The 16835-nt window shown below is 41.8% G+C and overlaps 1 protein-coding gene across 2 annotated transcripts in view; it reads left to right on the top strand.

Moving 5' to 3' along the window:
• SUSD4 (sushi domain containing 4) overlaps positions 1–16835 on the top strand; it is a 236146-nt gene that overhangs the window by 159189 nt on the left and 60122 nt on the right. For both annotated transcript variants that reach the window (XM_089685054.1, XM_089685055.1), the window contains exons 4-5: positions 3295–3474; positions 16807–16835. The exon at positions 16807–16835 is cut by the window's right edge and continues 160 nt beyond it. In XM_089685054.1, coding sequence (XP_089541180.1) covers positions 3295–3474; positions 16807–16835 — 209 coding nt within the window. The remainder of the gene's footprint in view (positions 1–3294; positions 3475–16806) is intronic.

The raw sequence follows: 16835 nt of genomic DNA, 5'->3' as shown, positions 1-16835 counted from the left end.
AATGTATTTAATACTTCCTACAAAATTCTTTGTTGGTAATGACAGCTTCAAGACACCTTCTGTATGGAGAAACTAGTCACTTGCATTACTCAGGTGTGATTTTGTCCCATTGTTTCACACAAATTGTCTTCAAATGTTGAAGGTTCTGTGGGCATCTTCTATGAACTCTGATCTTTAGTTCTTGCCATAAAATTTCTATTGGATTCAAGTCAGGTGATTGGCTGGGCCATTCTAGCAGCTCTTTTTTCTTTCTTTGAAACCAATTGAGCGTACCCTTGGCTTTGTGTTTGGGATCATTGTCTTGCTGAAATGTCCACCCTCATTCCATCTTCATCATCCTGGTAGATGGCAGCAGATTATTATCATGAATGTCTTATTCCATCTTTTTGTAAGCTATCAAATGAGCCTGAACCAGCTAAAATAAATTTGCACTGACAAGGGGCAGGATTGCTTTCTAATTACTGATAGATTTCAGCTGGTGTCTTGGCTTTCCATACCTTTTTTGCACGTCCCTTTCTTCACATGTTCAATATTTTTTCCCTGTGTCATTCCATTTTATTACACATAACTTAATTTCTGAACTTATTTGTTTTGGTTTCTTTGTATGTATGGATTGCATGGGTTGTTACCAACATGTGGCGAAAATGTAATGTCAATAGTACCTTTTTAAAATTATATTTACCAAGAAAAATGATGATGTGTTCAATACTTATTTTATCCGCTGTATATACCATAGTTTATGGACTTTCCTACAGACTAAATAATATACCGTATTTGCCGGCGTATAAGACGACTGGGCGTATAAGACGACCCCCCTACTTTTCCTGCTAAAATTTAGTGTTTGAGCTATACTCGCCGTATAAGACTACCCCTCTTCCAATGCACACCAGTGGCAGGAATAGTGCCCCATCATTGGTATCAGTGGCAGGAATAGTGCCCCATCATTGGTATCAGTGGCAGGAATAGTGCCCCATCATTGGTATCAGTGGCAGGAATAGTGCCCCATCATTGGTATCAGTGGCAGGAATAGTGCCCCATCATTGGTATCAGTGGCAGGAATAGTGCCCCATCATTGGCATTAGTGGCAGGAATAGTGCCCCATCATTAGTATCAGTGGGAGGAATAGTACCCCATCATTGGTGTCAGTGGGAGGAATAGTGCCCCATCATTAGTATCAGTGGGGGGAATAGTGCCCCATCATTGGTATCAGTGGGGGGAATAGTGCCCCATCATTGGTGTCAGTGGGAGGAATGGTGTCCCAACATTGGTGTCAGTGGGAGGAATGGTGTCCCATCATTGGTGTCAGTGGGGGGTGGAATAGTGCCCCATCATTGGTGTCAGTGGGGGGGGGGGAATAGTGCCCCATCGTTGATGTCAGTGGGGGGGAGGAATAGTGCCCCATCGTTGGTGTCAGTGGGGGGGAGGAATAGTGCCCCATCGTTGGTGTCAGTGGGAGGAATAGTGCCCCATCATTGGTGTCAGTGGGAGGAATAGTGCCCCATCATTGGTATCAGTGGGAGGAATAGTGCTCCATCATTGGTATCAGTGACACCAATGATGGGGCACTATTCCTCCCACTGACACTTGCTGACCCTGTTCTCGTATGGTGCTGCTGCAGCCAGCATATGTGGTTGCAGCAGCACCTCTACACTGACCACTTACCTGCTGGTCCGGCACTCGATTTTCGCGGGGCCGCTCGGCTCCACCCCCTCGCCGGTGATTGGCCGCCTGTGTGCCTTTCCTGAGCTACAGTTCTGGCGGCCAATCACTGGTGAGGAGGCGGAGCCGAGCAGCCGCACGAACATCCAGTGGCCGAACTGAAGGCGCAGCCGCGCTTCCTGGACCGGATCGTCGTGGGACCGGAACCAGGTAAGAAACAGCCGCTGCCCACCCCTGTACTTAGTGTCCCTTCCATTGGGGGAAGGGGGGGGCGGCGGCGGCAACGCGCCGCCCCCCCTAAAAAGTGTCAGTATGCCGTATACCGGCGTATAAGACGACCCCCGACTTTTGAGAAGATTTTCAAGGGGTAAAAAGTCGTCTTATACGCCGGCAAATACGGTACACTAATTTGAGTTTTTGTTCACCAAAGCAATGTAACAGTATAAATGTTGGCCTAAATTTATGAAGAACAATTATTTGCAAAATTTTACAACAGAAATGAAGAAATACTTGTTTTCAAACTTTTTTCGTTTATTTAACAAAAAATAAAAACCCAGAGGTGGTTAAATACCTCCAAAATAAAGCACTAGTTGTGTGAACAAAATGATTAAAATGTAGTTTGTGTACAGTATTGCATGACCATGCAATCGTCACTCAAACTGTGAGAATGCTGAAAGCTGAAAATTGGCAGGAAGGGGGTAAAAGTGCCCAGTATTGAAGTGGTTAAAGCGGAGCTCCACCCAAAAGGGGAAGTTCCACTCTAAGCCTTTGTCCCCCGCTTCCCATTAAGGATTGGCACCTTTGGGGAGCGGGGGGGAGGAGTACCTGCTCCCACTTCTGCTGCAATCGCCAAGGTGATCGGAAGTGGAAGTCGTCCTCCCCGTAGTCTACTGGGACACATGACAGGTCCCAAAAGACCAAGGGGCCATTCACAAAGTGCAGCGCTACATGCGCATGCGCAGTGGGCACCCGGCTGTGAAGCCGCAAGCTGTCACAGCCAGGTTCCCATACTGAAGAGAGAATGGAGAGAAGACAGCCAGTGAAACCAGCCGTGGTGAGGACACCGCTGGACCAAGGGACAGGTAAGTGGCTGTATTTTAGAAGTCAGCAGCTACAGCCTTTGTAGCTGCTGACTTTTATTTATTTATTTTTTTTTCAGGTGGAACTCTGCTTTAAGCAATGAGCAACTTCTGCCTCTCAGATAAGTTCCCACTGATACCAGTGATCTTTTGTAGCTATCTGTAAGGGGGAATTCTACCCAATGACCACAGGTATAAGGAGCATTCTTGCTACTGATCAAAACACTTACAGTGTACATCATGAGCTGTAGATTTAGTCATTTTTAGCAGGGCTTCCCTGAGACCGGAAAGATGCTTCAAGGGTTCCTCTTTGTTGAAATGGTTGAGAAACGCTGCTGTAATATATTACATTTTGTTCTTGAGTTTGGATACACTTTAACTGGGAGGGACGGTAGACTGTCAGCTCCTCTAAGAAAAGAGACCAATGACTTGAGTCATGTCCTCTTTTCATGCCGTATGAATGTATGAAATAAACACATATTTGTGAAAGCCATCATCGGATATCTACTAATTAGATCTGCATCTCATCTGACATTGTGTGTTCCTCTCTTCACAGTCACAGATTGCCTTGCCCCATACATCGAAGATGCGGATGTCTTGAACAAGACCTACCGGACTGGTGACAAGCTTATAATGAGCTGTCGGGATGGTTTCCAGACGCGGTATCCTGATTTGGACAATATGGCTTCTGTATGTCAAGATGACGGGAGCTGGGAGAACCTGCCGCTGTGTCAAGGTTCTGTACAATGTGTCATGGTGTTAATGCCTGATCATATTAACTGGACTAACTGGATGTCTCTGTGCTGCAGCCCGTAATGTTATAGTATAAAATAACACGGAAAAAGGGTTGGTTCACACCAAAGAACACATAATGCATATTATGGTAACCGCCGTATGTGTGCTTTGCTGTGTATTGCCATTTATTCTTCTAAGTACACCCCAATGCACATACATAGTGCCCCTCTGATGAAGCACACCACAGCCAGAGATGGGAGTCCTCTGTGCTTGGCAAAAAATAGTGTATGTGTTGTTTTTTATTTGTGCATTGTGGGGCTCTGAGGGCCCCTTAAAAATGAATTAGTTGTTTAATACAACATATGAAGAAGCAACAATGGCAACTGCTCAGGTCAATTTAAAACTAGCAAAAGGGGGGGAAGAAAACATAAACAAGGCACTGTACAACACAATACAAAAATTCTCCAGCAAACCAGCTAGTCCACAATAAACTACCACATCAAAGTACCACTGTGCAGCCAGTAGCGCTAAAGTTTCCCTACTAGACAACATTTGCTAGGAAGCACCTGTGCATGTGTGCTCCCAAGCAGGACTGTGTGCTCCCAAGCAGGACTGTGTGCATCCATAGACACACACAGTAGTGGAAGGCCATGCCCCCACACCTTCCTCACGGGAGTTTGGTTGACAGCAGCAGGAGCCTATGGCTCTGCTGCCCTCAGTTTCCCCTGTGAAAGCAGGAAGTGAGGTGAGCGGTGCTGGAGCCCTGGATAGGTGACCGGAATCTGGTAAGTGTTTAGGTATGGGGGTGGGTAGGACAGGTAGTTGGGCATTTTTATACCTCAATGCAGAGAATGCATTAAGGTAAAAAAAAACGTTAGACTTTAGAACCACTTCAACTGGAGGCATTCCCTTAGGGTTAGTAAGGTACAGCCCAAATAGAGTAGGTGCATTCTTTTAGAGCCATGGAGTGCTGTAACCCTTATCAACCAATCACAGAGTGGGTTTTATCAGTTTGGCATACTCAGACAATTGAAAGATTTTATCCAATTGGTTTCTACACATCTGACACTGTTTCATTTAGGAGACCTTGTCACCAGGTCATTCATTTCAACAGCTTGCTTCCTATACGACTTTGTGTGCATTTTAAGTATTTTACTATTTACATATACCTATAAAAGCCTCCATTGTGTAGACATCTAAATGTACTGAAACTGCTGCTGAGTGCATATTGGATGTTAAGACTCATTAAAGTGACACGCTACAGAATTCCCCTTTACCCTTCCCTTGTCTGCTACATAAAAAGTAAGCAGGGGCAGAGGAGCTGGGCCAGCACAGAGAGTAATTAAATACTCCCATAAGAGTACAGGGCTATGATGTACAAGGAGTGAGTAGGGCTGTGCAAGGGAATGGGCTATCCTAGAGTTGTCACAATTTCTAGTTCAGAGGCGCATTGCAGGTGAATAAAAATTATTATTGGAAAGGGAAAACACTGCAAATCAGCATTTAAATTACTTTTTTCTCTGCTTTTTACTTGCAGTTTTCGAAGTTGGTGACAGGATCACTTTAAACAAATCTCTGGTAGGGTAGTAAGCCAAGCAGACAGTGGTCTGTAGCAGCTTATAGCCACCAATGACATATAAGTTTCTAGCAATCAAGAGTAGGGGGACAGTAATAAGGAGGCTTGCATAATAAAAAGTATAATGAGGAAAAGATCAGGGGCCGCAGGGGCATTACGACTTAACTGGAATACAAATGTAATCTTTGATAAAGTATTTTAAAAGCATTTCAATTATGCAAAAAAAATTAAATGTTGCTATGCTGAAGCCTCAGCTAAGTAACTAATAGTAAAATAAGCATATAGACAAAAATGACTAAAATTGGGGTAGAAATGAATCCGGCCAGCCTGATAATACTAAGTTTTGTTCAAATTTATAGCTGACCAGATGCCTACAATGTATGTACAAATAGTACAGAAATGTAATTGGGACAATAGGTTCATGTGATCACAGAGCACTGAGTTGGCTAGATAGAGGGCTCATGGTTGTCATAAAGAAGAATTACTGCAAACCAATGCACTGCCCTGGAACCTGCATACACATGCAATTAATATGTCCCAAAGTGAGATCAGGACAAATGTGAAAGTGGTTGAGAATTATAGCATAACAAATCATACATATTGATCATATTCTAGTGTGATGAAAATTTCTTAATTTCAGTGATTTTTGTCTATATTCTTACCATACTACTACTTGACTCAGGTCTCAGTATAGCAGCTTTTTAGATTTTTTGTACAGTTGAAATGCTTTTAAATGACTTTGCTAAAGATTATTTTTTTCTCCACTGTTAGTAATGCTTCTGTGATCTTTATCTAATTATACTTTTTGCTATCCTCCTAGTGAATGGGTACAAAGATGCTTGAAAAACATTTTTTTTGTGTGTGGACATTTATAAGGTTTGACAGTCAGCATATTATACTGTACCATCATAAGGAGACTTGGCAGCAAATGTATCCATATACTGTTAGCATTTGTCATATTTCCCAACAGCTATGCAGTGAGATGGCCTTGTATACAGTTGCAAGAAAAAGTATGTGAACCCCTTGGGATTACGTGGAGTTTTGCATAAATTGGCCATAAAATGTGCTTTGAACATCATCTAAGTCACAACAATAGAAGAACACAGTCTGCTGAACATAATACTACACAAACATTAGATGTTGCCATGGTTTAATTTACATTATATCCAATCAAGACTTTCGTACTAGTGATGGCAATTTTTCTTGATCTGACAGATCTAAAAGAAAATTTTGTGTGTGTCCAATGTGTAGTGAAATGCTGGCAGGGTATGCTGCAAGTGAGAGACCTGCTATTGCTCCCAAGGTTTAGGCAGCATGGTGGCCAAGTCTTTAGAATTCTCACCTTGCAGTGAGGCTTCCACATTAAAGCTGAACTTCAGGCAGATATAAAAGACAACCCTTACTGTAATTTTGTCTTCATTAATTAAGTATTGAATGTATTTTTTAAATGCAGCTAGAGTAGGATAGTGAATTTAATTAAGTATCAGCTTTTGGAACTCCCTATACCAAGAGTCTTTAAACTTTTTAAACAAAATGCCAGTTTACTGTCCTTCAAACTTTAGGGGGGCCGGACCGTGGCCGTGCCCCATCATTTGTTTCAGTGGGAGTAATTGTGCCCCATCATTGGTGTTAATGGGAGGAATTGTGCCCCATTGTTGGTGTCATTGTGCCCCATTGTTGGTGTCATTGTGCCCCATTGTTGGTGTCATTGTGCCCCATTGTTGGTGTCATTGGGAGGAATTGTGCCCCATTGTGGTGGCATTGGGAGGAATTGTGCATCATCGTTGGTGTGATTGGTAGGAATTGAGCTTCATCATTGGTGTCATTGGGAGGAATTGGGCCCATTCCATGGTGTCTAAAGGAGGAATTGAACTCCATCTTTGGTGTCTTTGGGAGGAATTGTGCCCCTTTGTTGATGTCAATGGGGAATTATTCCCTATTGTTGGTATCAGTGGATGAAATGGTGCCCCAAGGTCCAAATAAAGCAAGCAAAGGGCCTCTATGCCCCGGTGGATGGGGTGAAACATATCAGAAGCCAGAGTGGGGGCTGAGGCCAACACTGTCACTTGTCTCTGATTCCAAGGGGTTGGTCTGAGCAGCGTCCTTCTCTGCAAGGAAAGGGATGCAGTTTGGAGACCACTGCCCTATACGGCAATACTCATGCTTCCTTAACACTTTCTTTGCGATAGGTTGTACTCGTCACCAATCCTCACACTTTACTAGTCTGGATCTGCCCCTTATTTGATGAAGGACACTAACCTTCTAGGCTGTGGACCCTTGGCATCATGACATCATCCTGGACCTGAGCACTGCACTTCCAGGGGAGAACTGGGCCAGTGTGTTTAAACCCTTTAATGGTACCTCATGGGAGGGTCTCAGATGATAGTAAGAATGGTGTTTTGTGTGCAGTGCCATGCTTATACAAGTGGTGATCTCCAGCTCTGACTGTGACTGAGATCCCAGTTGGCCCATCAAGACATTTGGTAGTGCTTATCTTTGTCCTCATGCCAAAGTCTCCTCACAGATGATCCCCAACTCACTTTCTAGTGCTGGATAATCACTGTCTACTACTGAACAACTGGAATTGTGACAGTTTCCCCTTATATACCGGCATGGAGTCGTATGTTTGCCTTGGATGCATTCATCCATGTGCGCTGTCTTTTTCCACACCCTAACACACTGGCATCCATTGAGTGTGATATTAGATTGTTACCTCCTCTGGAGTGATGTGAGCGGCCCTTTATAAATTAATAAAATAAACCATATTTCTGTAGAGATAAGAGATAATAAAAAAATCCATTTGCAAGAGTGTCGGTGAGGTTATGTGGGGTGAATATGAATCCAATGCCATGCAGTCAGTCAGCTCAGTACAATCTCTGGGTGTTTTATGCTTCAGAACAAGGCACTGCAAAAAAAAATCCCTCTTCTATTATATGTCAGCAAGAAGCCTTGTCCTCGTAATGCTTTGCTGCAAATTGATGATTAAAAAAAAAAGCAACAATGAAATGCATGATAAATTCTACATTCAGTGACCTCAGGAGGAGGAGGTGCACCTAACCAATATTGAGGTCCTTCCATGCCCAGTGTTGAGGTGCATAAAAAAAAAAAGTATTGGTGTATTGGTGTGTACCTAAAGTAATTACTGTCTATTGCTGCTTTGAGGATGGCCAGTGTCTGTAAAGGATCAGCAGGTTGGAGTTGGTAGCATTCCTAATAGTAACCCAAATCCAGGGACACCGGTAATTAGAGAACTCAAAAATGTATATTGAAGTCCTTGTCCCCTGTTTTTTTTTCTAAGACTCTTTTACTAAGCAACCAATTTTAGGTTTTATTTAGCACAACTTACCCATACTTCAGTTTTTTTTTTTTTGCATAGGATTAGTATGTTTCTAAACACCCCGGAGTAGTAAAAAAGGCATTGCATGAAGGGATGCTCTAAGAAAAGGTTCCCTGACATTTATTTTAGGTACTTATATAGCACCGTCAATTTACACTGCGCTTTACATATATATTGTACATTCACATAAGTCCCTAACCCTCAAGGGGCGTACAATCTAAGCTCCCTAACTTACATCCATACATACACATACTAGGGTCAATTTAGAAAGGAGCCAAGTAACCTACCAGCATGTCTTTGGAGTGTGGGAGGAAACCGAAGAACCCGGAGGAAACCCACGTAGGCACAAGGAGAACATGCAAACTCCAGGCAGGTGGTGCCATGGTTGGGATTCAAACCAACGACCCTAGGACATAGAGGTATTCAATAGCGATAAATTGAACACAGTTTGATGAGAAGCTTTTACTGTGCACTAAACAGTGCTGCCAAGTACAACATTCCATTACAACATCCTGAGCATTTCATTTGCAAACAAAAGGAAAAAAAATGTAAATTGCTGTTTACTAGAATAAAAGAAACAAACCTGTAGACTGTTATTAATGACAAAGATGTTAAAGAGTATGTAAACCTTAAGGGCCCATTCACACATGCAGCTGGGGAAGGCAGTAAAAATAGGCACTTTTGTTTGCCCCTCTTAACCTAACACAGTGGCAGCGGGATGGATGGAGTAAAAATTATACTCTGTCGCAATTCAACCGAATGGGCCGTAATGTAATCACACGCAATGCATGTGGTTATTGCAGTCTGGAACAGACTTTTCAAGGTTAAAAGAGGCAGGGAGGAGGCAACATATTCCCTCCCAGCTGCCTGTCAACATCCCTGAGAAAAGCCATCGCAGATCATTTTCACTAATTTTTAAGCCCCACTAGAGAAAATCTGTTACTGCCTCCTTTGCACTACTAATCCTAATGCATTTTCATTGTACAACTAAATCTGCAACAAATACCAGATGGTCTTACCAGTCCTCTTGTATTTCTTTAGCTTCCTGACCACGCAAAACACTGAAGCAGATCTGCACTGGCGTGGTCATCCCTCATCTCCAAATGCAACGCATGTAGTCCCTAAGTAAGCCTGGTTGACATGTCCCAATGGAACACAAGGAAAAATATTAACTATTCCACACTGTCCAACAAAGAGTAGTGTTAAATGTTCTAGCAGATTTGAATACACTAACAAACTGGAGCCAAACTCCAGCTCACACTTCATAATCAGTTACAGCAGTTTCTTTTCCTTTTGGGATAAAGGTCTTACATAAATAAATAAATAAATAAAAGCTGATCATTTTAATCAGTACCACTGTCAATGGATTGTCTCTTCTATGTAAACTGATACATTCTGCTGGAGGTCTTGAGCTTTTGAAAAACAGACTTGCTGGCTGAATCACCATGTATTTCTGGCTCCGCTTGCCCATCTGCGGGCCTGGGTCCAGCATAGTGCTGTCAGGTAGTGGGGAGGGAGGAGAGCGAACGCACATATGCTTTCCTCCAGTTCTTGTTGTTGACCCGGAAAGCAGAGCATATAATGTCACTGCCGGGTTCCCCTGTCACTTTCCCCGGCTAGCATAGCCGGGAGAGAATGTATTGCAATGCGATCTGCATTGCATTACATTCAGTGGAGCATAGAGGAGACATGCAGGGTCTAAAAGACCCTGCATGTCTCATTAAAAAGAACCTGTCACCAAAAAATAATTACATGAGGACTTTTTGTCCTCTGTGTGCTGAAAAAAATTGAGCCCCCCCCCCCCACCCCCACATATTTGCACTTACAAATGTAAGCGCATGTGTCGGAGGCACCTACGCATGAAAACGTTATTGCGATACACATGTTACATATCGCCGCGCGTTCCAGAGTAAGAGCAATAATTCTAGCTTCAGATCTCCTCTGTAATACTAAACTGATGACCTACAGGGGGCTATTGAAGTGTCGCCTATAGAAAAAATAGGGTACTGAAGTTTGTAGCCACTTCATGGGTACACACAAATTTAACGTTTAACATGTTGGGTATCTATTGACTTGGAGCAAGCTCGTCTTTTATATTTTGCCAAAATATTTGAGTAATGTATAGCATTTGTTTGCCCTAAAATTCACTTTAGTGTGTTTTTTACTAAAAATGTTGCGTTTCCTAGACCTCATAAAATAACATAAAATATTGGATCTACCACTATTTTATTCTCTAGGGTGTCAGCTTTCAGAAAATCTATGCTTTTGGGTATTGTGTGATATTCAAGCCTAAAATGATTGTTTAACTTGTTAAAAAAAAACCACAAAAACGGCTCCAGCAACGAAAGGATTACAACTGCTTTAATTTTTTGTTTTGCTGTGTGTTTGCACCCCATATTTTAGTATTAATGACAAAACATATTCATTTAAAAAATAAATAAGTAGAACCAGGGGCGGACTGACCATTCAATCACTCGGGCACTGCCCAAGGGCCCGGGGTCATTAGGGGGCCCCATGAAATGCCCCTGGTACCTTTTTTATAGGCTTTTTTGGGTGTGCTTTGAGTGTGGGCAAGGACACAGGGGCTCCATGATCCCCTATTGCCCGGGGGCCCCATGAGTTGTCAGTCCGCCCCCGAGTAGAACCTAAAACAGAATAAAAAGGCACGCTTGCTTTCCATTGATTACTCAGACAATGTAACAAATATAAAGAAGAAAAACCAAGCCAGCCTGATGAAAACAGTCGCATGATGCAGTTTCAACATAAGGAAAAAAGTACGGGACTGAAAAGCCTGTGTTCAGCGCTGAATGCCAATGTACATTTTAAATCACATCATAGTTATTAAAGTCTTGCTCAGGATTACTTACATACACAAGCTAGGACTTTAATGTGCTATTAATGTTCGTGGTATGAAAAGCTTGGCCTTTTCTTTGATTTATTTTCTGTGCCATAATAAATCCCTGCATCAAGAATCCAATTTCTTATCGGGGATTGTAAGCAAGGTTTACACAGGTGTATACAAAAGAAGATAAATTGCACTAGGGCTATTGATCCGGAATAACGGTGCCAAGAATCTATTACATCCCTACTAACCTCTTATTTGAGTTACTCTTGATCGATATTAGCTAAGAAAAGCTTGTGCGAGGGGAAAAAAAAAGGGGTAATTTGCATGTATAACCGGAGCTCTTAGTTTAATCAAAGAGCAAACAGCAGCCAATCATCTTTCAACAAGTTATTTTTGTAGTGCAGCTTAGAGAATGACAACAATGGCCTAACAGCTTGCCACGGGCAATTCTCCTGTTTGTTCTGTGCTTCGGTTTTCATAAATCACCCCTAGTATTGCCATAAGCTCTTTAAGTGCTTTACATGACTGCAAAATAGATTTACTAGGAAAATAAAACTTTATTTTAACGGATTAACTCCCACTGGTAATCTGGCCATACACATGGCAATTTTCAGTCAATTTTAACAGCTTTTTTTTTTTTTGCAAATCCGATCTAAAGTTTTTGCCAGAAACACTCTACCACCCACGAGGTTTAAGTATTTGTAACGGAACCGGACCCCGACTGCACTAGGGTATTTCCGTTAGACTCCCGCTTCCCTATCTGAACACCAACCACGGACACCACCGCTGACCATACAGGAAAAAGACAGCACCAGACTCGTCTTAAAACAGGACGTGGACTGCTGTATTTTTACACAGACACAAAATATACACATTCAAGGGAACAACCCACCTCCCTGCATAAGGACTCAGGGCGGGGCAAACCAAGTTTAACAGCCAGAGACACATCCCAACAGACAGTCCCATCAGGAGGGCTGTTGGAAACACCCCCCACCAAGTCAATACACAAAGACCTAATAGAACAATGGGACCACATGGCAGTGAATAATGAACAACCCCCACACCAATACAGAAACATTACATCCCATAATAGTTTGCTAGAACAATGAGATGCAGCGGCATGGCAGAGAACAATGAACAATCCCCACACCAATATTAGAACATTTCACCCTGTACCCCTAACAGGCACAGGGTGCCTTAGACATAAGAGGAACAGGAGGAGCTGAGACAGGGGTCCCCCCACCCCCAAAAGTCACTCCCGTCACAGCGATCACCAGATTTCAGTCAGTTGTGAAGCTGAAACTGGGCAATACATTGACAACTTCAGTATAGTTTATTGGACATTTGATTAAAAAAATGGAAAAAAGTAAGGCAATTATATCTAAGGCAATCAGATTTTTCCACCATCTTCAATCAATGCAGTCTTGATCCCAACATCTTGCAAGTGATTGAAACCACACCTCACCTTGTAAAACAACCCATTCTGTTGAAAATAGAAATGAAAGGCAAAACATTTGTGTATAGATATAAATAAAATTATTGTGACAGACCCAACCGGGACAGGGGATGTTGGAGAGGAATGGCAAATACTCCTGCACTTAGGGATGGACTGTGTATGGATAGGACCACATCACGAATTCTTGGGATATGCCTGCCTTGCTTCCCTCAAATGACCGGTGAGGTCCAAGTATACTGAGTGGAGAAAAAAAAAAAAGAGGGCGCACCAGTCTAGTGCATTACCTTAAAGATGTGTTTATTGAATGATAAAGTAGGTATGGTACTCACAAAATGACAATACAGTCAAAGGCACATCGTGAAAGAACAGCTCTGTCCAATCCGCACTACATGTTCGTCCGTAATGGGAACTCTGGACCTCCAACAGGCTTTCACGTTTCGAGGTCATGCCTCTTCCTCAGAGCCAACCAGCTGTTGGAGGGGGACTAGGGGCGAGCCTTCTACCCACCAATTAAGGGCCATGGAGAGAGCGGATCATTCTCTAATGATGGACAACAACGTGATGAACGCTGAGAGCGAGGCTTGGATTCATTCTTTGCATAACGACATATATTTTACCTTCTGGAGTGGATGGAAAGGTGTACATGTTAATGGTCAGAGGAAATATGATGGCCCTCATATGGACTGGGTTGGAGAAGCTCCTCTATTTGGGACAGAATTATTTTTCAACAATCACCCTTAAGTACTATATGAAGATAATTGAATTCTACTTTTTCATACTGCTGGAATATTGTATGAGTTTTGTCTTCTGATGGACAGATTATACAAGTGAAAGCAAACGCCTGATAGACAGCATGTGTAATGAGCTTTGTGTATTCAGGGTTGGGCTTGTTTCCGGTCTGCCTGGGGTGTGCTTTCTGATTAATCAAAGCATTGGCTGAGTGCCTGGCTGTTGATTAGCTTACTGTTAATTAGATCACTGTTAGCTGTTAGCTGTACTGTTTACTGTTTGCATTGTTTAGTGTAATGTGATCAAGCTCTTACCTAATCAGTGTGGGATTTTTATCCCAATGTGTAAGATTTGTTTTATTGCTCATGTGTGGACTTCCCCTACTTCTGAAGTATATAAAAACATGTGTTCCTGTTCAATAAAGGGGAGGAGAAACAGCAACACACTCATCTTCCCAGTGAATGGTTGTGCAGGGGAGGCATGTCAGGACAAGACTGATCATTGGAGAACAGGCTGAGCTCTGATGCCTAGTGTGGTCAGTTTGTAATAGGAAAGAAGAGAGACTGGCAGGAACACCAGGGACTTCACACAAGGGAAGCAATACAAAGAGAACAGGATACTGTTTCAAGCAAGTACATGGTACAGCAGGCACATATCAACAATATGAGATGTTGGGTTTACATATTCTTTAAAGTGGTTCTAAAGGCTCAGTTTTTTACCTTCATGCATTGCATGCATGAAGTTAAAAAACCTTCTCTATGCAGCAGCCCCCCCCCCTAATACCCACCTAAGCCCTCTTTCGATCCAGCGATGTGCACTGGAGTCTCGACTATCCTGGGACTCCCTCTTCTCATTGGCTGAGACATAAGCGGAAGCCAATGGCTTGCACTGCTGTCAATCACAGCCAGTGAGCCAATGAGGCAGGGCCTAGCTTCGGCTCCGTGTGTTAATGGACACACGGAGCAGCGGGTGCCCCCATAGCAAGCTGCTTGCTGTGGGGGCACCTGACAGAAAGGAGGAGCCAGGAGAGCCTGCGGGGACCCGAGAAGAGGAGATCTGGGCTGCTCTGTGCAAAACTACATCACACAGCAGGTAAGTATAGACATGATGTTTTTTTTCTTTAAAAAAAAATAAGCCTTTAGAATCGCTATAATTGCTTTGCAGTTTTGTCATAAAAATTGAATCAAACATTTGATCACTCATAAATTGCTATGTGTAGCTTCAGTTCCAGCTGCCCAGAATAATGTTTTGGTGGTGTCAGGTAACCGGTTCTTTTTTCGCTCTAACAGGGGCTCATTCACACCAGCAGATGTGTAGTATGGTGTGCAGAACATGCGCTGGTGTGCAGATTGCATGCACGCCACTGAGCTCTGCTGTGTGTTGTAAATTGCATGACAGTATTTTCTCCCCCTCCCCTTTTTTTTTTTTTACCTCTTTTTAATTCTATGCAAGGCAGCATAGTGAGTTGCATTACAACACACTGGGGAAAAAAATGCAGCATATCTTTTTTTGTCACAGCACACCAAGGCAGCGTGTTTGGTTTGAACTAATGCAGTAAGACAAAAGACAAGTTGCCTTGTCTGTGCAATTGGACTGCCTTGGGAAACTCTGCCCAATGGGTCTGGTGTGATCGAACCCCCATAGCTGCCAAAAACGCAAATGTACCTCTAGGCAAAACCTTTCTTTAGTTTGGATAGAGTGGTGACATGTTTTGAACTGTTGTCTGGTTTTTATTGCTTCGAAAGGTGGATACTGGAACCTTCAGGATTCTTTATGTATCACATTTATAATGTTGTCACCCAGAATAAGGGTGATAGAATAAGCATCCTCTGCACACTACAGGTTCAGGACATTATTTCACTGAAATGTTTTTAAAGCCAACGCGTTTTGAGGACTGTAGCTTTTGACCTCTTTTTCGGGGCTAAAATGTGAAATAAAAACATAATTTTAGTAGAAGTTAATAAATAAAAACAAATTATTGTTTGTAGCCTAATGGTTCAAACTATTTAAATACAATCACACAATTTCTGCTTGGCACTTGATTGTATTCAAATTGTGTGAACTATTAAAGCAGTATTGAACCCAAAACCAAAAAATTTAATATATTGCAACTTACCAATAAGTAGATGTGGTGGCTGCATTAGTTTTTTTTTAGGCTTTTTTCCCTGTTTTTCAACTGGTGATCTGGCCAGTGACATACGTTCTGTATTAAAGTGCCTCTGCTCTGGATGAAAGAGCACAGGGTCACCTTTGGACAGCAGCATTGTTATTCTGAGGGGAGTGTTCGATGTGCTGAACCTGATTGTAACTCGATTATGCTGATCATTGTTAGCACGCTTGTCAATAGTAAATGGTTTGTCCCACCCTTTTAACTGCTACATCTGTAGGACAGCTTGTTCTGTTGAAAAACAGACTTAATGGAAAAATCACCAGGTGAAAATAAAGGAAAGAATGCCTCAAAAAGAAAACCAATGCAGCCATCACATCCAAGAATCAGTAAGCTGCAATATAATAAATACATGTAAATTATGTTTAGTTTCATACACACAACTGGCATTTCTTCATATCAATCAGTAACAAAGTACATATAGGGACTTTATTAATAAAAATTAATTTGTTATAAATTATATATACAATAGTTAAACACTCTCAATAGCATATCGAGATACTGTAATTAATTACACATTTAAGGTGATTGAGCTCCATCATTGGCATATTTATATTGAAACTTTAATGATTTTTTTTGCAGTTCTACAGTTAGAAAAAATTTCTCCTGATGAAGTTAGCAGAGATTCAGGAAACGTGTTGAGAATGTTTCAATATGACTATGCCAATGATGTAGCTCAATCACCTTGAACATGTAATTTTATTTTGATGCGCTATTGAGAGTATTTAACTATGGATGTCTTTGTATTTATAATTTAAGTGGATTTTTATATTTATGTAATAAAACTTTTAATGACACAGACTATTGGTTGGCGTTTCTTGATAAAGTCCCCAGGGAATTTTCTGTATGTACTTTGCAACATAATAAATGTTTGCTTTTGAGTTTAATACCACTTTAGGATACAAACAATTATTTTTTCTTTATTATTTCAAATAAGACAATTTTGTTTTAATGTCACATACGCAGAGCAACAGTTCCAGAAACACGTCTTTATAAATATTTTATCAGTGTTCCCCCCTGGGATATTTACTCTGTCTATTTGTCCTGCTGACTATTGTCACTGTGAAAAAATTTAATAGGGTACACATTCCTCACATTCTGTGCCCTAATAACCATGCTGTGTACATATGATCTGAATTTTCTAAATGCAGTATATCTAACATATTCCTGTTGTAGCAGAACTGTTTTTATGTGTTTAAATAATATACCCATTTATTTTACAGGATGTTTAAGGCCGTTGGTTCTTCCTCAC

The sequence above is a fragment of the Staurois parvus genome, unplaced genomic scaffold, assembly GCF_062004578.1.
Source record: "Staurois parvus isolate SC_StPar_1 unplaced genomic scaffold, SC_StPar_1.0 ptg000362l, whole genome shotgun sequence".
NCBI lineage: Eukaryota > Metazoa > Chordata > Amphibia > Anura > Ranidae > Staurois > Staurois parvus.
The sequence above is the reverse complement of the archived record's forward strand: the minus strand, read 5'-3'. Positions and strand labels throughout refer to the sequence as shown.